The sequence below is a fragment of the Amia ocellicauda genome, chromosome 23, assembly GCF_036373705.1.
Source record: "Amia ocellicauda isolate fAmiCal2 chromosome 23, fAmiCal2.hap1, whole genome shotgun sequence".
Classification (NCBI taxonomy): Eukaryota; Metazoa; Chordata; class Actinopteri; order Amiiformes; family Amiidae; genus Amia; species Amia ocellicauda.
The window spans coordinates 6621148-6646998 of record NC_089872.1 but is presented as its reverse complement, the minus strand read 5'-3'; the positions used below and the strand labels follow the sequence as shown (position 1 = coordinate 6646998).

The window sequence follows — 25851 nt, the reverse complement described above, 5'->3', positions numbered from 1 at the left end:
CCGACCACATTGTGGAAAAATGGAACGCTGTTGGTGTCGTGTTCAGCTTGGGTAGACAACACGTGTCAGCAAAGCCTCTTAAAAAAACAACTATTGAACAAATTATTTAGATTTTTTACACTAAAAATAACTGCCCTTTTCATTTCACACCCTTAGGTCTGGCAGCACTACAGAATATACCTGAACGGAGACCAATTGTGAATAAAACCCCTTGGATGGATGCTTCCATTATCCAAACCAGATTTTGTTATTGACTGGATTGTGTTTCGATTTATAATTGTGCTCCACAGACTCAGATCTGGAGAGACTCATTGAAGAAAAGGCTGTGAATCCTGTGAAGGCCAAGAGCTGCATCATTAGGAAAATAGATCTACTGCACTCCAGTGTCCCAGTAGTGCTATGAATGCTCTAGCTCGTGGTCTATAGCCAACACTGCTCTTCAATTATTAATAATGGCAGTGTTTCCCCCAGCCCAGAAACAAAACACTGTACTCTCCAGCGCAGGTCATATTTCAGTTTAGAAAAGCAGGAGTCAGAGAGCAGGGGGGCCTGTTTTTATTGCGTACTATCAACGTGACACTCGGTTCAGAGCGTATGTAGAGCACCAGACTCGCTTACAATAATACAACCCCCCTTCATGTTTATGGTCTGGTAGAAATACAGTGTGAGGTGTCATCTTGGGAGTGAGGACGTTTTGTGCTTGCCAGTGGGAAGACGAGAAAAGATCCCAGCCCTTTCAAGAAGTGTCTGAAAAGGTTCTGTGATTAATGTGCTCTTGGTTTTCCACAGTGCCAGTGAAAAATGGCTTTACATACTGTGCAACACCTTCACAAACTAATTAGAGGGGGGGAAGCAATTCTTTTTTCTAACTAGTGCTGACAACACTATGGCAGGGTATATAGTGAACCACAAAAAACCCTCATTATGGTTAAAAAAGACAAAATTAAAAAAATAGTCCAGAAATACAAATAAAACAGCTGGAGCAGGTTAATAATACACATTCCCACCCCCCCAACCACATCAACCCAAGCTTGCCCTGCCTCGAGTGTCAGTTATGCATGTTTGCGTTTGTCTTTGATCTTTGGCCGTTAATCCGCAGCACACTGACGTCTGTGGCGCGAGTGCGGCACTCCGCTCTTTGTTTATGGGCGGCCTCCTGCCGCCATGATCCCCTCTTACTGACTCCTCGTCCCGTCACAGTTGGCATTTCCAGTTCACAGAGTGAGCCGTGTCCTCTCTAGATCATTAAGCTCTGTGGATCGCCAGGGCAATAGGGAGGGAAGAGACACTGATTGTGTTCGAATCGGGTCACTCCCAAGCAGCCGAGCAAGAGCCGCACGGCAGACTGTTCACCTGCATCTGGGTTTGTTAACTTTTCTGATCAGGGAAGAACACATTTTCCCCAGTTGTCTTTATGATTACTAGGAAACTACTTGAAGCGCTATATAGAGTTTACACAGCTGCATCTTCAGTGGGGAATGTGTATACTGGGATCGTTTCTGTTGCTTGCAGCCTGACAGCAAATTATTTATTCTGCACATAAAAAGAACAACATGGTTCAGTTCTGCTGGGGCTGCAGTAAGACGTCTCCCTATTCAGCACTTCCATGGAAGAAGAGGGGATTGTGAGGGCTCTCCTGGGGGATATATAGCGACTCGCATGCCTTGTAAGGCCCTGAATGCTTTGAATTACCGTTGCCTCATTCCACAGAGACGGGGGGTGGGGGGGGGGAGGTTTCCATGGAGACGTCACTAGGCTTATTCAACCCTGCCTGGGCTTATCAAAGCCGCTGGCTAGATCAGTCTCCTGCTTCTGCAAGGCTCTTGCTCCCATCTCTGATTAACGAAATGATGGGTTTTCAATAGGATTCATTCTCATGAAGACATGTTTTAATTATAAAGGGGGGAATGAATAGAAGACAACCGAGAAGACGGTTGCCAATGCAGCCTTTGTCAGGATTACAATATGTGGATGTGTTTTTAGGAGTGGCATGGCGTCAGCTTGGGTACGAAAACCCTCTTTCCAAAGGGGCTACCGTACCGAGGTTAACATCCCATTCTGTCCCGAAATCAAGCCTAACAATATATGATACTAAAGATTAAAAAAAAAAAAAAAAAAAAAATTAAACATTAAACTCAACTCTCATCATATGCCTCAAGGACAACAGAAAGATACAGACCAATTATAGAACATCACACTATTTAGTAAGGAGGTCATCACTGCTGGTAAAATTTGAACTCATTTAAAAAAAAAAAAAAGTATCCTTTTAAATCCCAATAAAACAGACTGAAGCCAAAGACCTGCTTTGCAGCCAAAACAAATTCCCTACTTGCAATGCAATCATGCTTAATAATGGATTATGGATTTTTAAACTCTTAACAAAACTGCAAACTTTAGAGTACCTAACCATTTGTAGAGTTTGTTATACAGTCATAAAACTATGAAGTGCATAACTGGATTGTTCATTATGAATAGCACTTAACCGTATCTACATTAATGCAGAGCAGGTTGAGACGGGGTCAGGAACATGTGTAATTTGCAGCTGACTTTCCTGCCAGACTTTAATAATTGTCCTGAGCAGGAGTCACCGCAGTTATTAGCTTATTTTCCTTTGTTCTCTGCTGCTATCCATCTTCCCCATCACCACAAAATATTGGGGACTGTTTGAGGCCTCGGGCTTCTCCAGCCTGAAAGGTCTAACCCCAGCCAATCCTGGCCTGTGAAAGCCACACATCAGCGCTCCCGTCCCCACTCCTCCAGGGCACTCCAACCATATGGCTGGAACCTGCCTTACTTGTTTGCAAACCTTCGCAAACATCTGCTTCTTGGAAAAGATCAGCTCACAGGCACCAGCTTTAAGGTCAATAAAAAACAGCCAGCCCCCGTTCTCAATTCTCATTACCTCCGCCCCGAGAGAAGGCCAGGCTAAATTACCACACAGCCCTCCCACAGCTCTCTGGAAAGATATGAACACAACTCTAATTAGTCACTAGTCTCCTTGAGATTTCTTTGCCCCACAGTATGGCATGAGCTGCCCAGGACCATTAAAGCTGTACCGCCTCTCCACAGCTTGTCCTGGAGACCATTCTGATCTTCTCTCTTTACCTTCCGTTTAATCGCTATAATCTGTGGATGATGTTTCATATTGCCAATGTAACCCCTGTCATATTGTGCACGTGTTAAAATTGTATGTTCAGCATCAAACCATGTGGGATAAAGGTGTCTGTGAAATTACTTAATAAAAATAGTAAAACCCATAATAATATACACAGCATGAGCCCTCTGCCATGCAGACAGACAGAAAGAAGCCACATTGTATCCTTTATTAATTATTATAATTATTATTATTTACTCAGCAGTAATGATACAGATAATTAACCAAAAGCAGCAAAAGCTGCATAATGCCCATGATGAACCATCAATCAATAGCTTGATAAACAAGCCCTGTCGCCGTGTTGACTGAACACAGAAGCCTCTGTACACCACTAACACATTGATCAGCGGTTACCAGAGAGGAAGCACCCGCTCAGCGAGAGTAACACTCTTTAATCAGGGATTTAATCACAAGAAAAGCGTTCATTACATAAAATCATGTCACCCACAGTCAGAAACTGAATTGACAAGGTGTAGGCCCCAGTGGATTGTATCGAGAGACCAAACTACACAGGACTGAAAGGTATTCTTTAAATAAACTCAACTCTGATGCCTGCAGAATTTTAAAAATGTCTTTCAATTGGTTTCCCTTTCCTTATGTGAATATTCGCATTTTCAAACACAGATATTGTAAAAGTGACATCTAAAAATATATCACACTAAAATTATAGCAATCATCAGATAATTAAAAAAATATAATCATAGCATAAGAGCTAAAACCACTGTTCCTCTCATGCTGTGAAACTCATTGTATTCTAATTTGATGGGAACGCGAGTTTATACCACTTCCTGTCCTTTTGTTCCATGCATCCTAAAATACTTCCTGCAAATCAAGTACTTCATAATTGTTTAAAAGCTTTTAATGAGTGAGACCAGGAACAGTAATTTACCAGATACAATCTCAAGTGACCTTCACTGTGCCTCAGCTTCCTAACGCAATTATACTCCTTCACCAGAGGTTCGAGAGTTCGCCGATAGTGTTTATGGCTATTAATGACTCGGGAGATCACAGACTACTGCTCATAAGAACTGTGCTACAAATATAGAATATGATCCGTCTCTATAATATACCTCAGTGGGCATTACGTTGAACCTTTTGGTGTGTCATCTGACTGGTTAGATAGCGATAGTACTGTATGTAAACAGAATCTAGAGTTTCTCAGCAATACAGGACAGGACAGGGATCATAGTTGAGTTGAGTTTCCAAAGCTTGCACAGATGTAAAAATCAGTGGGGTGTTGTGTCTGTGTCTCTTTAAAGATTTAGCCATAGGAGTTATGACAGCTGAAGCCATGGTAACAAGGCTATTCGTCTGAAGACGTCTCTCCCACATTTGTCTGGAAGGGGGGGAAATAAAAAAGGAGAAGACCTACCATCAGAAAAAGCTGAAGTTTTGGGCTTAAAAGGAAAATAACTAGCAAGAATTTGGCAGAGCAGACAGAAAAAGACAGACATAAAACAGTCACAAAATTGGACAGGATAAAATCAGAGGCAGGGGGAGCAATGTGTAAAAATAACATGGTAAATGCAGTTATTTGCGAATGTAAAACCTATTTTTAACAGAGCAGATATTACATCTTTACTATCAGTCTACAAATTGGCAAGCATTTGATTCAGTATAATGGCAAGCCACATCAGTTAAGAACTGGCATAAAAGGTTATCAGACACTTCCAAGTAATAATAATTTCAAGAACCCTCTTCATATCAAGGTCAAAAATGAATTCTATAATCCTTCAAAATGAAAGAGTAAACAGTTTCACTTCAAAACCGTCTCATCTTCCAAAAGACTGCTCATAACGCTCATATCTGAGAGCTGCAGATGAGTCAAGACGCGGACGTGCCCATAATTAAAACCGCTGATTTATCAGCCTTGCTCAGCAATATAATATTATTTGAAATGTTATATGCAAATTGGGACCGTGAAAATCCATACTCGATTCACAATAAGCCGGAAGCATAAAAACTGCCGCCAGGCTGCCAGTGACTTGGGTGATCTGTGTAGAAGTCAAATGCGAACCGGAAAATGCAAATGCTTGGGAAGAGAACTGAATTGTCGGGATTTAATTCCAAAGGTGTTCACATGGCTAAAAAGGCATTTCTAACATATGCACACAAAGATCGAAACACTGTCATCACCCATTCTTGATCTTCCTTTACTATACTGCAGTCAAGGGATGTATTTGATATGCGTGTCATCAAAATTGAAAGACTGCTTCCAGTTTCCAGTTTTACAAATCTTGTATCCGACCCAACAGTCACTGCAGAGATGGACACTCGTGTTTAAGAAGAGGGTACCATTTCCCTTTAAGGTCGAATGAAAACAGCAAGGCTCTGTTTAACGGATGTAACTTGGAAAACGGAGAAGAAATATTTATTTTTGTCACGTAAGAATGATACTTTAAGCACGGCTATCTTTACCAATGCTGAGGAGGAGGTAACCAAAAGCCAGCATCACTAAGTCTGCAATTTAAAAACTCCCTTGAGATATTTGTGTTGGTCGCAGTCCAAGAATAAAATGGGCAACATAAAAATAAGGCCCCAGTCATACGTAGAACGCTTTACATTTGGTTATATTTGAAAGTTTCCTCTGTAATTAATGTAAAGCTTCAGCATGTAATCTGGACCTGGGATACACTGTGAGTAGCCTCAGATTTGTGTCAATATTTTGCAGAAATAAAAGAAGAAAAACTATTAATTCAGCGAACTTGGTTTGTTGCAAAATGTACTAAAGACAAGTCGTTTGTTTCCATTAGTTGAGAAACTAAGTCTGCTGACACACAGTACAGTAGACCCATTGTCAAGATCAGACATCCTGCCCTCACAGCTATACAGTGTGCCAACTTGCATGCCCTCCCCATCTTCATCTGTCTCCAGTGCCTCTGTGCGGAACAGCATTACACTAAATTAAGCAGTTTGACATCTGCATTGATAGTAGAAATGGGTCTGTAGTGCACTTTCAGCACTGTGAGAATCTGGAAAATAGTATCTTAACCACAATAAACTAAACTTCAGATTGCAGATTCAACCAAAATATTAGAAAGGGAGGGATTGGTTTCTTGTTGTTTTTAACCAAGCTTTTAAATATACCACTGTCCTGTAAAAAAAGGACATTTTGTGAATCAAAAGGTCTGTTTATTGTATATAAAATGTGTTTGTTGATTTGATTTACTGTGAATCCAAAGATGCAACAATATTCAATAACATTTTTCACAACGGGTTAATTAATTTGCATTCATTACTAAAACAATTTCTTGTGCCCGGGGAAGTTTTGGTAATTTTGACTCTGCCGCTAATTTGGTGTGTTTGCATGTTTGTAGCTCGAGGCAAACATTTTTTAAATAAACATGCCATAATACACTGGACAGGTTGTTTCCCCGAGTCGAAATTCAAGGACTCAAACAGAATTGCATTTTTTGCATTAGAAACCGAGATGCGTTAAGGCATATCTTTAATGGGGAGTTAAGAATCATCCAGTGTGGACAGATTTCAAGGTCAAAAGCATTGTGGAGCCTCTGTATACAAAGTTACAGGGCACTGTGCAAGGTTACCCAAAAAGAAACGGAAGTCTACTTGCCAACTCTTCAGAGTGGACTACCTCAAACAAAGGCTGCATTTGAAAATAAACACCAAGAAAAAAACAACACACAACTCATCTGTACATTTGAAGCCTCAAGCCGCCTGACAGATATTCATTGTGTTAGGCAGGGGATTCCAGGGAATCACTTCCAAAGCAAATCGCCAGCCTGCAAAGTAAACATGGCTTTTGCGAACAAAGGAAGCTGCATGAATTTACAGTAAAAAGTAAAAAGAAAAATACATTCATTAAGCCATTTTAGCTGGTGGGTGGGGTGGGGGAAAACACTGATGCTTAATTAGGCCTACACTTTGAGAGCAGTTATGCCTATTGACTGCTGAAGGTTTAGTTTTTTTATCAAGCTTGAAACTCTGAGGTCTAAAGCTTGCCCAGTTCAGGAAACTAGCCCAAATTCCCTTGAGGCAGGGCCTATTTCTCCCTGAGAATGGCCTTCTGTTCACTAGTTAAAGCAATCCAAATAAATAACCCACAGTTACCTAACAGTTTCTATGAAGTGTGGCCTGTTTCCAGTCAGTCCTTTAATGGGAACTGCAAAAGCACGGATAAAGCTGAAGTCTTTTATTAAGAGGATAACACACTATGAACTAATGACGCATTTTTTTAGGCTATTGAATAAACTTCCTTTGATCCATATGCTGAGAATTTGACCAATTGACCTTCAGCTGCTGATATATATCATAAAACATAATTTACTGGGAATATATGGGGATATAAATAAATGTATAGAAATAAAAAACATCAGTTGTTCTCAGGGTAGAAGCATAATGAAGCTCTTCAAACCAGACAGTACTGGGAGTTTGCCTTCCCTCGTGTGTAACCTTTCTAGTGTTCTTATATCACACAGACTACAAAATGGTAAACTAAAGTCAATAGTAATAGACATCCCTACATCCCCAATCCCTGCCAAAAGACTGCACTTTCCTTAATAGAGTGGCCTAGAGAGAACCACCACACCGAAGCAAATATGGAGCTTATCCAGAAAATATGCTTCCTCTCCAACACTGATCAATAAGTGGCAAAAGCATTCAGAAAGTGACGGTTAATGCAGGTATAACAGGAAACGGAAAAAACCCTCATTCATGGTTACATGTTACAAAAAGTTTTTTTTAAAAGACAGGAGGCAGATGTTCTTTATTGTTCGAGGGTAATCTGGGTTCTTAATTATTAAACAAGATAACTCCTGAAATATTATCTGTAAAATAGACGTTGACATTTTCTTTAAAACTTCAAAAGCTATAATGACATGAGTGATCAGTTAAGTGGTTACTTTTAGGGAATCGGTCACGGGTCAAAGAATGTCTCTGTTGTCTGTACATGGGCTGAACCTTAGACTTACAGAGCGCAGCATATCCTTTATCTCAAAGTACTGTAGATCAATCGAATGATGTATGCGATACAGCAATATATTTTTTTTAAGGAAAAACTGTTTGATCTTGACCATATTGACTCAGGGGAAAATCACCATGCTTTGAGGATATAAGGAAAATGTAGAAGTGAAAATTCAGCAATCCAGCAGTGAGAGGACTAGCGAGACACCTAATATTTCTGTGTCTGTGACCTTTGTACAAACCATTCCTGTCAATTAGTTTCTGCACAAATCTAGTGGTTTGAGTTATTGGATACCAAATGAATTGGGTCTTGGAAAGAGTGTGAGCCCACATTGGGGTACTGTAGTTAATCCGAGTGAGAAATTAATTGGGGAAAATATGAAAAACAAGCTAATTACCAGTTTTGTAAACCATTCTATGCTTCTCGGCCTTTTGAACAGTTCATTCTGCAGAAATCCCAGAGCATCTTACACAGTTAAAAGCCAAGAAGAATTCTTTTCTCAGCAATTCTTTACCACATTTCCAATACGATGTGAATTAAAATGTAAAGCAGGGCCCTTGTGACATTCTGGTGGATGCATTTTTCCAAAACCTCCAGATCTTTTGAGCAAATTGGGTCTATGGTGTTTCGAGTGCTGTCTAGACAGCATTTGACCCCCTAAATATAAACGCTATTCCCTTTTATATCATTCCAGTTCTGGGATCAAATAAAATAATCGGAATATGAATATATTGTTTTTAAAATAAAATGACTGACTTGGATTACATTCTTAGGCAGCTGCCTTAAGGGTTAAAATTAGTAAACCACTATAATGCTATAATTTCCTTTTGCAAAAACCATGTGTTGAAATTGAACCATTATCCTTTTTCTTTGAATTTCAGGATCAGAGGGAGCTGTATTATTTTGAAAAATACTCATGAACTTGATTATTAGCAATTAGCCCCTATTCCAGTCTTCCCAGAAACACACAATTTGGTGATTAGAAGATTATAATACCAGCTGTGGAAGTAAAGGATGTGGTGAAATCGATTGCCACTGGTACAAAATCTTAATTTCTCATTTGAACTCTGATTTTCTTGCTTAACAGACACTTCTTTAGTTGATTGAACCCGAGCCTGTGGTTTCTGACAGCCTGAGGACACACAGCTGCATGAGCACTGAACACACAACCAAACTACACCGCACCAAAACATGTAACACACACTGATAAATACTGTCCATTCAGCTATATACGTATTTACCAATGATATACTCTCGGAGATTCGGCCTAGAGAATACCGTAAATATTCAGACAGTCTGGCTTTGTAACGTTGGACACAAACTCTCTATTGATTTTCAGTAGTTTAACGAACAAATACTATTTCAAATGCAAGAAATGAACGTTTTCAAGTACAGCTGCATGCCAGTGCATGAGTGTGGTTGCAGAAAACAAATTAAGTGAAATGTCTCTCTTAAGATGTTTAATGAAGTTTCTCTTTAGTGTTTCTTGACTTAGGGTGTTGGTAAGTCACAATTACTAGCTACATGGAAAGCTGCTGCATTTAATGAGCTCTACAACTCTTACAATACAGTTAAGTACATTTTAAGTATACTTAAGTGAACTATAAGTACACTTTAAGGTATACTAATGTCTAATCAACGTATACAATGGTCAATAACTTACAGTGCAGAACTGTACTTTCCTTGTCATCAGGATAAATAAGAGCTTTTCAGCAACTGGCTGCTGGTTAGGGAGTCTGTTTACAGTGAAGAAAACAGCCAAGTTTCAAGGCATCAAGGAAATACCCAGAAATCCTGCCAATCGCACTGGCACGCCTTGCCTGGCACCCCTGCTGCTAACCCATATGCAAAGTAGCGAGGGAGACAGGAGTCGGGACCCCACCACTGGTGTACTGGCTGAGCCATTATAGCCTCTGCTCACTCCTCAATTACTTGCAGGGAGATCGTGGCTTTCGCACATCACTGTCCGCTCGTTAACGAGTCTGCTTCATTGTCACAGACACCAAACGAGCTACTACAGTCAACTGTGAAATCATTAGCCCACTGGTACAAATGCCAGATACACAGCAGCCGTATTGTATTGTATAGGAAAAGCTATAATTCTCTAGCAAATGGGGGGCAGTAGCGATTGTCGTGCATTCATTTGAGGCGTTTGAACACGGGGGTTACCTGCTGGAATCACTTCACACGGGGTCTCAGACCGATTTTGTCACTTTGGAAGCACAGAATAGTGTCTCTCTCTGTCATACAGATGTCTTCAGTGCAGCTCTTAGCCTCTATTTTTAAAACTATTCTCATATCCGTATCTGCCAAGTCCAGATTTAAACAGGAAGCCAGTTGCGTCACTTATTCACGGTCAATGATTTATAAATGAGCACCTTAACTGCTGTAAATAAACTGCCAAGCCACGTGCGCACTTGGAAGGCCACCTTTTTAAGCAGTGGATGTAGAGTCAAACTTCAGCTTCTGCATTTAGGCCCAGAATCAAGTCAATGTTTTATATAATCATACCTTGCATGCATAGAAATGGGCCTGTGTCCTTGGATGACCCCCATTACTAGACAAAAGCGGCCATGTTCATTTCAGTATATTGTGAGCCCTGCACACAAAGTTGGGGTCGTGGGGGGGATGGACTGGTGCTCTGGCCTGGGCTGCCCTTTCGCCTGTGTGGTCTCGTATTTTAAAACCGCAATCAGAGATAGTTAAAGCCCCAATCGATGGGCTAAGATCTCCTTGTGGATAACTTCGGCTGTATTCAGGCCAATTCAATCAGACCAATAAGAAAAAAGCATTTACAAAGGCAGGCACAGAGCTATGCATTCTGAACTGGCTGAACGACCTTCCATCTCCCACTAGCATGCTTAAATTAGAAGGGAAAAAAAATCGAATAGAAGAAGGAGGAAAAAAAACAATACAGCAGGGGTGTTGATCTATCAATCCTATCTTGGTCATCCTTCCCCTTGGCGCTGACCCAGAAACAACCCTTGACAACCAGTGATGGTGGGAAATCCCCAGCTGGCCTAACCCCACTGCTTCTTCACCAAGATCCCTGCCTCTCCCAGCACACAGCCACTACTTTCCACCAGGAACAAGGCACACCACGCAGCCAGGGGGTGACCAAGACGGGGAGTCCCAGCGGCAACGGACAGAAGAGGGGACAGTGCTTGTTGCGTTTCCAACTCGCTAACCCAGCCATTCAGTGCCTTGTCAAGAAGATTGATCGCCGGCGTTTCAGACGGGGTTTTGCCTGCTCTTTGATGTTCAGAGCGCTGGTTGAGAGTGGGCAGTGTATTCCAGCAAGGCAACAATGAAGTGCGACTGCAGCATTTTCCCACCCTCATCTAATCAACTTATATGGAAGCCAAGCAGGGAGGCAGGGCAAAAAGGAATAGGGCTGGATTTGAAACTACAAAACACCATTGACTTTCCATAGATTTTTCACTGCGGTAAAGGATTTAAAATCAACCCCATAGTTTTTGTTTTGTTGGAAGCACTTAAGAGTATTAAACCAATTTTTACCATATGTTGTTTTTTTGGGCATGCTTTTAACATTTTAAATTCAATTTTAAAATGCCAGTTCAAACGGATCCATGATTGGTTAACGAGGTCTTCCAGGTGTCTGGACTTTCATATAACTTCCTTAGTGTAAGCTGTAGAATAGCTTAATGTAGGCCTAAGCACACATCCAAATGTTACTAGTCAGAAGAAAATAAGTGGGCCTAGCAGATTGTCCTAGGAGAAAATCGTGGGAGTGTTTTCATCATTTATTTTCCAGAACTTGTCAAAAACTTTCCCACTAGAGGGTACATTAAACTATTCTTGGCAATAAGCAGCTTTAATATACTAAGGTACAAACACTTCACGTCAAGCCAAGAGCTCCACGTGTGAAAACATTTTAATTATTTGTTTACTGATTTAAATATATAGTCTATAAATTGTATCTTTATCCTAGAAACATGTTTTTCCAAGGTCTGTAGATTAATCACATGTACATTTAAATACTCCCATAAGTAATGAAATAGTGTTGTGGTGTGGTACTGACCATATCTGTTGTAAAGTTGCTACCAGGCAGGAAGAGCTTCCTGTCTTAATGACTGGGCCATGAGGAATCTCTGCACATGGTCAGTGTGCCTGAAGCATCTGCTGGTGTACAGAGCAACCCTGTCAAAGATGTCCTGTAATCTGCTAGAATTACAGGCCAATTAAAGTTTACCAGTGTTCTTGGGCAAGAAATGGTCACCTCTTCAAAAATAAATAAAATACTTTTGTAGTTTTCAGAGAAGCAAGGTAGAAGAAATCACAATACATTTTCTCTGCCCTTTCTGGTCCATGACTCAGCGGCACTTCCTAGTGGGTCGCTTCCTGCATGCTGAGTCATGTTCATGTCATGGCTATTATTCAGAATGCTAAAGTACATCTCCAAAGGCCCAATTATCTTCCCCAGCAGAAGGCTCAGCAGGCAAGCTACAATTTCTTGATGGAAACCCACTTTTAAATTACTATAACTGAAATTCTTACAATCCCAACTATATAATTTGAAAAAGTTTACATTCAGTCACTTATACTTTAACTACATTTTTTAACAGAGACAGAGAAACTTACAAGCATTACATGACCTTGGGGAACTGCTTTTTATGTAACTGTTAATTTGGTTAAACCATGTTTTTTGGAAGAAAACCTACAATGTAACAGAAGAAAATACGTATGCACTGTACCAAACATTCACATTACAGGCAGATTTTGAATGCCAAATACATAGACCTGATTTAGTGACCTGCTTCCAAATGTTGAATGTTTTGGATCATATGTCAAACTTTCACCTCAAGAGATATTTCAAGAATGTATCTTACTATCCAACAGTTTTATCAAGGATACGGCATCAAAGGGGAGGAAAATTGGGTAATTAAACGTTGAACCTTGGTGTGTAATTTCCATCTTATCTTAAGACATATTAAGTATAATCAAATGATAAAACTAAAAAGACAGCAGTGGGCAATGAAAATAGTGGTTGTTTCAGTAAACCCCAGGATACACTGATGAAGAAACAAGTTTATTATATAAAATAATAAATACATGTCAACTCTGAGCTCTCCTCTCAAATGAAGTGAAGAAAAATAACTCAAGAGGTGAGTTGGAAGAAGTCTTTTTGTATCTTTAGATAGACAATAAGTTATTCTTATCTACGGAAGTGATTACATCTCAATCAAATCCAGTTGTGCAAGTTCAGGTTACCCCATGCATAATTATACAATCGTTGATTAAGTATTCAAAAGACAATAGCTGTATACAATTCAAGAAACAATGAACCTGAAGGCAGAGGCAGGGTAACATAACTTTGGTAGATTTCTGTAGCATCCTTAGTTTGGTATAAAGCTATAGACCAAAATGCTATAGCAAATTAATAATTAAAGTGGCTCACAGAAAGGGGTAAACACAAACTAATTATTTGCATTATAGACTTAACTGAATTAACAACATGAAATAATTAATAATATAAAGAAAATAATAAAAGTACATTTTCCCACTACAGTGGTGTCAGCACATGTACCTGCTCTGCTACCCTAAACTACTAATCTAACAATTTCAGTGTCATTCCTTCTAAAAAGGGTAACCTGTGCCAATCCGAAATGTAGCCTATTTCATAATACATGCGTTACACTTGAAAGCAATTTAAACTGAATCTCCACCTCTACCCTTCACAGAGATCCTAGAGCAGTGGTTATTTAAGGGGGTTACAAGAGGACTAAACAGCCAGCCATTTCTATAGCAGGCTATACCTACTACACAGACAACATTAAAGGCCCCATTACAGGAGATCACCAGCACCGAACAGGACAGGCTTTCAAGCATTTGTGCCGAGAATTAGGAGCCGTGCCGGGGATTAAATATGCACTCCTGTGTTTACAGCCAGCAAATTTAATGTACCACCTATTACAGTGAAAAGGATAATGACATTTTGTGAATTAATTCATCATCCGCTCTAGCTGGCCCACCAATTTGTTACATTAAACCAAGATGAATCTGCATTTAAGAGCAGCACTGATTTGTGGGGTCTTTAACAATGGTTCATTTATTTCTTTATTATTATTTTTTGTTTTGTTTCCCCCGCTGTTCAAGCACCATTTACTTTAGTTAGAAGGTGCAGATTCCAACTATTCCTAAAACAGATTTTGTTGTTCTTAAAACAACATTATTCCGGTGTTGTTCGGTGAAATACCTCACCGTGCTTATACCTAAGGCCTGAATCAACCAATCAGGAAAGACTACAGTGACAATCACATCTGATTGGCTGTTATTTTCAATATAGCAGTGGTGAGCTTTTTAAGTACGGTATTTCAGCACAGCGACGTCTTCTAGCAGGCAACATCGGTGCTTTCTGTGCTGTATCATGGAATGTGATCACAGGGACACTGCTGTTGTACCCTTGAGCAAGGTACTGTAACTAGATTGATCCAGCTGTATAAAGGGGTAATTGTATGTAAACATAATGCGATATAGTGTAACACTTCTAAGTCATCCTGGATAAGAGCGTCTGCCAAGAAACATTGTAATGCATGCAGCCTCCCCACAGTAATGCACTGCTCAGTCCTCTCACATGTTCAACAGACAAGCACGGTGTGCAGGCCCAGCAGAAGGGCAACACAAAGCACCAGTTGCTGTAGGAGAGGAGGCCGCTAGTACCGGCTGATGGCCAGATGTTCAGGCAACACGATCATCACCCCAGGGGGGAAACTAAAGCCACAGCAGCCCAGTTTCACAGCACGGCCCTCCATTTATCTCTGTCCAGAGCAAACGTTAATAGAAAAGGCAGGATTCAATCCATTAGAGAGCTCCTAGGGTCATCCCGTGCCCTGCTTCCCCAGATAAAAAGGCTCATATTACTCAAACCAAATTGAAAATGATTAACTTATGACTCTCCAGCCTGAGAGGGCTCCACATGCCCCAATGCAAAGCCTGGCTAATTTCATAACAACAACAATGTCAATCAATTAAACAATAAGACGCACAATTGAATTGGCCCCCACCCAAGCAGTCTACAGTCCAAATCACAATATGGAACTAAGGATCGGACTCAGGGTCTGCTTACCTGGTAATAGGACTTCATCTGGCGTACGAGGATGGACAGATTTTGTATCCTGAGAGTTGTGTCATTGTTCACTTTCTTGTTTGTTCTTTGAACGGTTGCTTTAGGATTTCTGTAAAGGGGGGAAGAAAACAAAATAAAAAGTCAGCATGAGCATACATATCCATGTGGTCATATTGGCATATTTTCCTCTATACTCGCTTTTGAGGAAATTAAACAAAGTCTGTATGCTGGAAGAAAATCAGGTTTAATGGGGAATAAGGGAAATAAAATAAAATAAAAACATCTCACAGACTTTCCTGTGCAAATCCACTTCCCCTGCAGAACACATTAGATTAATATGTGCCCAGAGTCTCTTCAGGAGGCTAATACATTGAATTATGGGTATAAGAAAAAGCACGGCGGATCAACACTAGATGGAAATTAATGGCAGGCAAGGGGTACTGTAAAGAGAACAGTGTGAAGCTCTTGTCTATAATTGCAAAATGAAGATTTAATTTTAGTCATTCTGTCCAATTTCACATAATAGCAGGTGAAAATTATGGTATTATGGTCACCTTCAGGTGGGTCTGGAACTAGACCAAATATCATGAGGTTTTATGCACAGAATTGGCTAATAATTGATGGGTTTCTCCTCCACTGTTATGAACTTGAAAAGGTGTTAAACCTTTCAATGTCCGAGGCCAAAGCCACTCCAGGGAACATTTGCATGTGCTTACAACAGCATTTACAGTCTACGGAAATCCATTTTCTAATGGAAGTAAATGTTTAAAATTGACTGGTTTTGTAAAAATCTACATTTGAAAGGGTATTCTTCCAATTTTACCTTTCATGTCAGCCATCGCTTCAGACTCTGGCTTTATATTGGTAATCATTAGGGAGAATCCGAAGGTGAATTACTTATTTAAATATATATTTTGTATATTATATGACAAAAATGGCTTAGAACTGAGATATAAATGAGCACATTTACCTCAGCTTTAATAGGGATCAGATATCTTACAAATGCTATTATTCTGCTCATCTTCAAATTAAAATAGATAGTTTTTGCTTTGAGGATTTCAAAACCTGACACCAGAGACAGATTTAAATTTGCTTTGGATTTAATCTATGCGTTACAAGCGTTGTTATCTCAGGTTTTGGCTGACAAGTATTGAAATCCACATATTTCAGTGACAATCTATTTTAATCTTATCTTAATAGTGCTGCCCCCAGAATATCCCCAGATAAAGATACTTTCCAAAAACAAACAAACAAACAAACAAAACAAAAAAAAGATTAAAACACACACAAGGCACAGCTAACATTCTCCACTGGACAGATGGTGGTTTTTAGCTAGTCTCTGACCTATTTTTTTCACCAGAGCAGATCTGGAAAACCCGCCTTTCTGTGCTGCAATGACTGGGAGGAGAACGTTCTTAAGAAGCACAGTGGTCGAACACATTTCCATGGTAAACTAGACTCTCGGGCCCTGCCACATCCGTTTATATTTTAAATAAATAACTAACTATATGAAATAATATTAGCGGGTGTGTGAAGGCGCAAATGTGTGTGTAGATGCCCGGCATCTGGGTTCCATTTTAAACTAGATTAGCGTTGAAGTCATGCAGAGTCCCGTATGGATCTGGCAGATTTCTAACTCAACCATTCAGAAAGGCTCCTTCTGGTTGTGTATCTATCTTTGAACCTTTACAGCAGCGATATACTGGAGAAATAAAAAAAAATAAAGGCTTGTCTGTTGTTTACAATTGAACACTATCATAATGCTCTCATGCAATTTAGCAGAGGCAGCCTGCCAAGGTCCCAATAGCCCGGGATTTACAAATGGACCAACTTTCCTAGGGGATAAATAAAGAGTCTATTACTGGGGAAATGGAAGCTTACTGTGATGCACTGTATGTCCAAAACTGCAGCCCAGGAATTAAAAAAGGCTTTATGTTTCATGCTTTAAATTTGCATCTCAGAAAGAAAATAAATGCCCAGTTTTAACCTATACCTGTGACTTACCCTGGCCCGTTACCAAATTCACGTGTTCATGTCACCCCATGATCTTTAGACCCTAACACTCTTTCGCTGTCTACTCCCACCCACAAACTTCCCCATAGTCTTGCAAATCAGGAACAAGGCTTCTTTTTTTCTCTGCAGTGTGAATAGCCCGGTCACGTGACCCACAAATCACTGCCTTTATTGAAGATGCACAGCGGGGGACTGTCTTAACCCCTTTAATTTAATACCAGGGCAGAAAATGTAATCCCTTAATGCAACGCACAGTAGTTAACAGAAAGGGGCGATATCTCAATGCTCGTTTAGATAGCACCCTGATATGAGGTCAGAAGCCACCCCCCATGCCATAAATAAATACACTTTAAACCTGCTAACCTACACTCAGGTCCTGTGCAGTACAGTGCAGGGGGAAAGGGGGATCTGGGTACTTTATCTAGAGAGATTATCAATGCCATTCAATCCTCAAGCAGTTGAATAGGGCCCATTGTAAGGTAGGAAATTAAAATGCTTCAATGACAAAATAGCCCCTGCAAAATAGGCTGAATCTGTGCAGAAGTCAATAGGCAGCACAGCAGTAAAACACAGCCTGAAGGCCTTTTACATTTATGAGTAACCTACTTATGACAAGTTGCATCAATTTCAGCTGAACTAAAAGCTGGCTGTGTGTGAGGCTGAGAGGACAGTACAATACAAACACGTGAAGGAGGTTGATGCTGTAAAGATTGGGGAGGGAAACTAATATTTAACCACACACAGAGCAAATGAAAATCCAACAACAACAACATTATAATTTCCAATATACTGGACTAGTGACTGCATACATTTGCTTGTATTATTTACTGCAGAAGTTAAGCAGACTTATACTCAGCTGCTTAACCATTCCCCAATACACACTGTTGCTGTGTTGTCCCAAGAGATGAGGCCAGGCTCCCAGGAGAGACAGAGGAAGTAAATTGTGATGGATGCTCCCCACTGACACTTGCCTGGGTTAAATGAGACGTACATGGAAGTGCTGTGTGAACGGCAGGGTTTGGAGACCGAAGGATATGCAATGACAGCAACCGCAGCGCCAGCACCGATAAAACAGACGTGGCATTTTGTTTATGACGCACAGTCCTACTCATCGCAGAATTCATAATACGGGTGAGTGCTGAAGCCCAGCGCGAAGAGTCTCTCGCCTTGTAAAACGGACTTTCAATGTCAAGGCAGCCGCTTCCTGAGGGGGCAGGTTAGAAGGGATTTAACGGGTCAAGATTGTCTTCCTTATGGTTTGGAGTCACTGTGAGATGTTTGGGTTTGTTTGCTGTGGTTCAATTCAGCAGCTGTTGTGAAAGAGCATTTGCCTCCCCATAAATGAACTTGTAAGATCCTAGGATTATTTAAAAGCGATCTCCGGCCCACCAATAAACACAGTGTTAATCAAAAGAAGAGTGTTTAGAGCTAAATATAGCAATCAGCTCAGGATATCTACAAAGTGAATTTTAATAAGAAGCTGGTGGCATAGAACTATACTTCCTGACACCTCATTCAGGTCATTTAAAGATGCATCATCCACTTCCTGCTCCTTAGAAATATGAAAGGAAGTGATCGGGTTACAAAAAACATAAATCCTTTAAAGTGCGTGTGTGGGTTGGGTGTGCGTGTATATGTGTGTGCATGTGTTTAACCAAAGAGTTGCATATGCAGGAAATTAAAACGGAAAACCCAAACGGCGCTTTAGTGGAAAGGCTGTGTTGGAAGTTGGTTGGTTGATGGCAAAGCAGTGCTGCCATTTTATCTATCCCCTCTCCCGACTGCAAGAGCTGATAAAGGCTTTTCATCTACCCTGATAGCCAGCAATGGGGAATTTGACAAGTGCATACAAGGAGTCCAGCAGGAATGCAAGGAATTCTGACATATCTAACAAAAAGACAAAATATTAAAAAAACTGCAGTGTATTGATGAAACCACTAGAAAGGTAATAATATTTTAGAGTTTATGTTTTTCTTTCCTAAATTGTCACGCCACAGATACCTTATCTCTGCGTAAGTTTCCTCACTACTGTAAAAAAAGCAAAGGCTGTTCAAATCATGGCTGCGTGGATGTACTTTGTGTTTTCTTGAAGATAACCGAAAGAGAGAGAGCCGGTGAAACCACAGCTCCAGATGCAGGGAGGCCAAAGACTGCTGCATGACTTCACAGGTTGTTACGGACTCTGTCTGAAGCAGAGGTGAAATAAACTGTACCGTACAGGCTGGGCACTTCATTTAATAATTAATCTGAGTTACATAAGCCGCATGGCAATTCGATTGAGGAAACGGCACCAGCAAAGAGCACTTTAGTAATGTATTTTCTTTGTGGTTTCTTTTTACTAGAATTGCATATAACAACATGATGCATTAGGGAGTTAATTATCTATTAAAAGAAAACCAGTTATAAGCTGCAGTATACCAGGCAGATCAAAAGGGGGAAAAATGAGAACTCAATACAGACTGTAAAACTTTCCCTGACAGTCGCATGCAAGTTAACCAGCTCTTAAAGAGATTCCAGCAAGTCTCTTATTTTCCAGAGATCAGGATTCATATCCCAGTATCGATTTTGATGACACTTCAATTCGAGCTTTGGTGGCCTGAGCTACATACGCCTTGTTCGATTTTGGCATTTGACCCCTTTCTCTAGAAAATTAGGCCTGCCCAGGAGACAATCAAATATATAAATAAATGGCAACAAACACAGTCGCACGAAGCCCTAAGCTGCTGAATAAAGACTCTGTCCCCCGCACTGCCACTGCTCGACTCTCAGCCCGTGAGGGATGACAGTGTCGGCTGACATACTGACCAACATCTTTCAGGGCTGGAATCTGATAGCTTAATGGCCCCAGCATGCTCCAGTCTCAGCATTCTGGAAACGCTCGGCCTCATCTCCTGCCATCTGTGCATGTTTTAGTATAAACCATTAAATAATCCAGGAGGGGTTTCCCAATCCCCACGACAACTGCAGCCTTTACTGCTTTCATTGTTGTCCGGAGTTCGGCACAGGAGACCCCACTGTATACGGAATAGACAGGATCCTAAACCTCCTTTAGACTCACATGAAATCTATGGATCACAGAAGACAAAAACATCCCTGAAAACCATTTAACAAAGGTTATTTTATACACAGGGTTTTTTTCTCTTTCTATTTCCTGTCCCTTAAAAATCTAATGAGCTGAACTTCCTCCTGACTGCTTTCAAAGATAACAACAAATACATTTAAGTATGACATCACAACCAGCAATCACAATCAATCTTTATTAATGGGGTGAGCACCAATCCATTACTTATCACTTAACACTGTACTTTATGTGGCTTTGCTTTAGGTTTGTCCCTGCCTTCAGAGGCTCAGACTGAAGCATCACATGGTTGTACCTGGAGGACGGTAGTTAAAGGAAATGTGTCAGACGTCTCGGTCATTATCTCAGGTTATGTCGACTCCTGCTGTATCAGAAACTAGATTCCCACACCCCCTGCAGTGATGAATGTCCTCGCCGTAAACGCATGGGTGTTTAAGGTTTAAAAATTGATTGTCTGATCTGTCTAGCACCCATTATTCTTGGTAATCACACAGCACATCTAAAGACAAGGGTCTCCAATTCTCTAATGATGGTATTGATCTCCAGACACAGACACACAGACACACACACAAACACACACAAACAGAGCTTTCCTTAGCCACATGAGTTAGAGACTAGGATAGCTATATTTCACCGCTGTTTAAGTGGACAACAAAGAAGCCATGCCTCATTGACTCGTTGACTAATTTGTCTTTACAAATTACCAGGCCGTAAATCACTTTCCTTCCATCTTTTAATACACGCACCGTAATCGGTCTATTTCCTGGGTCATACATTGCCACCGTTTGCAGGCCAAGCAAACGGGGTTGTTCGTTTTCGCCTGCTGTGGAAATACTGTAGACACTACACATACGGACTTGAGAGATCCAAAACAACGGCCTGACAAATACAATTTTTAAAAATACTTAGTCGGGGGAAAGCCTACAGACAAAATAACGAGACTCAACTGGGGAGCCGTGTTCCAAAGTGAAAACATGACCCAAGTATACTTAAGGCTCTCTAGGACAAAGAAGTACTTCATGAGTATGCTTCACAATGCCAGCTCTGTTATTGGCCACTATCTACTGAATACCATGATTTACTGAGGAATCACTGCAGAGACTAACAGCAGCTGTCCACTTGGTCCAGGAGAAGGGTTCTTGTGTTGCTCTCAGTGAGCATGAGGGAGGACCACCGCAGTTTAGCAGACTACACGTGGTGCACTTTCCCCCAGGAAATCCGTTTTCCTGATTTCTGGAGCATGGGATTTTGCATTGGCTCATAGGGATTTGATTTAAAAAGTGGTGGGTTCATTTTATATTGTTCCCCTTCATCAGAATGATCAGCCCAATAAACAGAACATCCTATCAATCTAATTTATTTTTCATTATCTGTACCAACACCTGGAGAGGAGAAACCAAACATACCGAATCAAGAAACTCTTATTTGGGGACTGCGCTTCGAAATCACTGGAATTGGACTTTCAACTTGACAATACGACATGTTGGCTTCGTACTATATGCAGAAGCCCCTCTCTGAGAAAGGAGCAAACCCCTCTAACATGATCAATAATAAGCAATTAGTAAACTAGCAGCCAGTCATCATGTTACTAAGCCATGTCCGTCTCTGTGGAATTCAGATGTGTTGAGCTATGGTCAAAATGAGTACAAGTAAGGTTTCCTGAAGGCCTCCAGTCAGTGTTACTTCCACATTTTGAGCCGATTCTCCATTATGCTTCAGCCTTTTCTGTCTACAAAGCAATGTAAGTCAGACTGGAGGGGGATTGGAGCTCTGACACATTCCTTCAAATTGATGGACTAACAGTCTTCCCACAAATGTGTGATCTTGCCAAAAGCACTTTAGACCAATTAAAATACAAATAGGCCTGCATCTAGTTTCAAATAACGGAGAGGACCAGGGACAGCAACAATATATAGGTTTATTACCCTATAAAAGCATCCTGTAAACAAAAGAGGCCCCTACTGTAGTTTCCTGTAATTGGACATGGTGCATACTCTGTTTCAACACAAACACCAATCACATTTTGGCTGTTGTCATAAAACCAGGACACAAAAAGTTAATAACACCCGACCCCATGTCAAATACAAGCCAGAGAAGAAAGCTTTAACCCATAAGGACACAATAACGGCAAACCCACACAAAACATAAAAAATGCCCGCGCTGCTTTGTCCCTCACACAGTCCAGCTGATCTGACCAAGAAATGTAGCCAAGAAAGCTCAATTTTATTTAGATAAAAGTAGGCCAAGTACCAGAGTCTCTGCTGCCAAACGAGGCTTTCTGGCCATACAATAGGTCCCACTGCCAAAAGTCATTCAAGACACAAAAAACGATTTATTACAATTATTTATTTACAGCAAGAGGCGTTAGAGCACAATGTCTCAATTAAATCACACAATTATTGTAAATCTAACTGTGGGATATGAACCAATGTCACACACAACAGGGCTGGACCACAACCTTAACCCAGCATTGAAGTGAAACCTCACCAGCATAACACCGAAGGAGTTCAAAGCAACACATTAAGGTGATGACAGACGCAACACTCACGCTGACAGATAGGGAAGGGGCAGCTCTTAGTCCACTTGTGAAAACCAGCAGCAACCCACAGGTAGACCAGCTGAGTGACTGGCACAGTTAGCCAGTTATCTCTGTACTGAGATAATCCTGCTTGGATTTAATACTACTGCATTGCTCGAACACCAGCTATGTGAAACCATGCGTCTCAACCCAATACGGGTAGATCAGAGCAGGAATTCAAGGCTCCCAGCAAACACTAGGCCTGAATATCCTAGACGATGACTATCTCAATGCAGCATCAGCTATACAGTATATGGTGTCCACTGCACTATGCACAGGCAGCTGGAGTTTTCACAGTTCTCCTTATTCTCCATTCTGATTGGAAACAAGAAAGCACCCAAACACCATTTCCACCGTCCTCCTCATAACAAGACAACGGACACGGCCACTACAGAACAAACTCCATTTCCGTCTGCTGTTGACCACCATCAATAACGCAGACAATCCAAATCAATTAAATTCCAATACAAATCATGACCCTCCAGGTATAACTTCTGGACAGGAATGCAAATGTCTATTAGGTTTTTTGGTTGGCATATCTATGTTAATAATTGGGTTGTTATTGATAATACTGCAGCCCATGTAGTTATTGCTTGCTTGTTTGTTTGTTTGGTGGTACCCTCACTGTACAAACACATAAAGATGGGGGGATAGCTATTCCAGTAGGCTGCAGATGACACTTTAGATGGAAGCGGATGGTGTGATTTGATCGTTCAAGTGGAAGATCAGCTGCTGCTGACTCGGGTTACCAATGGCAAAGCCAGACAGGGGCACAGAGGCCGTCCTTCAATGTGTCAAAAGTGGAAGTGACTGTATTAACATGATCCCACTCCGCTGGCCAGGTCATAGAATTGGGTCACTCACACAAGTCGACACAAACAGCAATCAGATCCACCCTGCGTTGTCTTTTTTTATGGAAATGAAGAACTAGGCTCTTTACACTAAGCATCCTCCCACTGCTGTGTCTCATCTTGACACGGATCCTATACAATGCAGTAACGTGCGAATGCACAGTTCTCTTTTGGAAGCGCAGATTCCCGCACTCCTGCGCATGAGCTGCAGAATCCGGTGCTCCCAATGGTGGAGCCGCGCAGAACTGCGGACCTCTGCGCTCCAGAATCGCGACCGCTGAAGCAGCAGGACTGTAAACCATACTTACATCTGGAGCATGATCTCATTCAAAAAGATCCCGTCCACCAGTTCTACATATTCCCCAAGTTTCCCACCGTCTTTTCCAGCCAGTGGCCCAAACGTCTTGACCTAGAGCGAAAAACACAAAATAATGAGAATCAAAAATAAAAAAAAAACAGTTACACAAATGACTACAATATAGGCATGCGTAAATGCGTAAAAAAACAGCACTTACCCAAGTCACCAAGGGGGTCAGCATGAATTGCTCCAGTAAAGGAGTAAATACTTCGTTTTCCATTTTGAGTATCAATACGAGATCTTTTCGTGTATCTGTGTAGTTTCCCAGTGAGGGGTTCCTGTTTTTCCACTGAAAAAAAAATGAACCCTTGCTTTATTTAGGCGCAGCTCCTGCTTGAAAGACATCCATTTCAGAAGCAGGGGGGGGGGAACAGCATCCGACCATTCCTTGAAATGCAGGCTTGCTGAAGGCAGGATCGGGGAGACTACATCATTTTCACCGAGACAGGGTTGCATTAGCTGCCTTGTTGCATTGTTTCAAACAGCCTTCCCTCCCTCCTTGGTGGCGACCCGTAAAGTGCTCGCAAATTCCTGCAAAAGCGGAGCCCACCAAAGCAATGTGCGTTAATCTGCACCGCTGCCCCAAGGACCGCTTCACGGCAGCGGGCTGCTCTCTACGCGGATAGGCTGGGGTCCCACAAAATCGATCATGACTATCCCCCTCTGTTTTTTTAAGGGTGTCTTGAAACAAAGACGCAAATTCTTCCAAAGAATCCTTTAAAAATGTCAGCTCCGAAACGTTGCAAATCAGGAGTGTGTGACAATCATCCCAGATTGGACCGTCTCCGTCCCTTGTGCTGTATAATTATGTTTCCTGTGCGGTGACTGTACTGTTACATATCTCTCTCTCTCTCTCGCTCCTCCTGGTTTTCTCCAGGCTGCCAAGTAACCGCTATGAACTGTCAGTCAGAGCTGCACAGAGCCGAAGTACCACCTCCCCTGGTCGGTCTCTCTCTCTGCTCCCTGATCCCCCACCCCCTTCAGGGCACTGATTTGCTCGCAAGAAGCCCTTGTCTACGTCCGCCAGAGCTGGTCCGCTCCTCTCTTGGAAGGGAAGAAAATAGTACCTGAGATCAGATACATCAGATTTGTCCGTCACGACCACACTAAGCGAGTGTGTTTGTTTGGTTGTTTGTTGTTCAAATGCTTTGAATAGATAGAAGACAGCCACCCCCTCCTCCACAAATAAACTATGAGTGTTTTTATTTTATTTTATGACATTTCTAGTTGCACGAAGCATACATACAATGCTCGTTTTTTTTTAGATAATGCGTTGTCAATGGGTGGGCGAATTAGTCTATTACAAAATTAGATATTCTAATTATTATTATTATTATTATTATTATTATTATTATTATTATTATATGCATACGTATGCAGATATTTATATATATGGATGTAACACTTGGAATATTGTTTTCTAGCTTCGCATACATGTCTGTGAGCTTTTTAACCAGCATCCCTGTAGCTCTCCTTATTGCTGAATGACATTCCCTGTTTAAATATGAGTGGTGAAACAGCGCCACCTGCTGCTTGTTAAGCAGTTTTGATTTAATACTTGGGTTAAAAGCAAAGGTCACGTTCGTGTAGGGCAGATTTCCGCAATTCTGCGCAGATCTTCACAGTCCAACCGATCCCATTGGTGGAGCCGCGCAAACCCGTGCAGAACTGCGGTAATCTGCGCTACCTGAACGCGATCAAAGATTCGTCATCATCGATTTTCATTTGTTTACCGGAAGTTCAAAAAATAAAATATGAATGTTTAAATCAATTTGATCACAAACAACATGCGGCTTATATATGGTTA

At 41.1% G+C, this 25851-nt stretch overlaps 1 protein-coding gene across 3 annotated transcripts in view; it reads right to left on the bottom strand.

Annotated features, from left to right (window-relative positions):
* Positions 1-24938, bottom strand: part of ccdc88ab (coiled-coil domain containing 88Ab) — an 84262-nt gene extending 59324 nt beyond the window's left edge. For all 3 annotated transcript variants that reach the window (XM_066696946.1, XM_066696947.1, XM_066696948.1), the window contains exons 1-3: positions 24202-24938; positions 23995-24095; positions 15166-15274 (exon numbers count right to left, since the gene is read on the bottom strand). In XM_066696946.1, coding sequence (XP_066553043.1) covers positions 15166-15274; positions 23995-24095; positions 24202-24264 — 273 coding nt within the window. In that variant the 5' untranslated portion in view covers positions 24265-24938. The remainder of the gene's footprint in view (positions 1-15165; positions 15275-23994; positions 24096-24201) is intronic.
* Between the last annotated feature and the right edge of the window lie 913 nt (positions 24939-25851).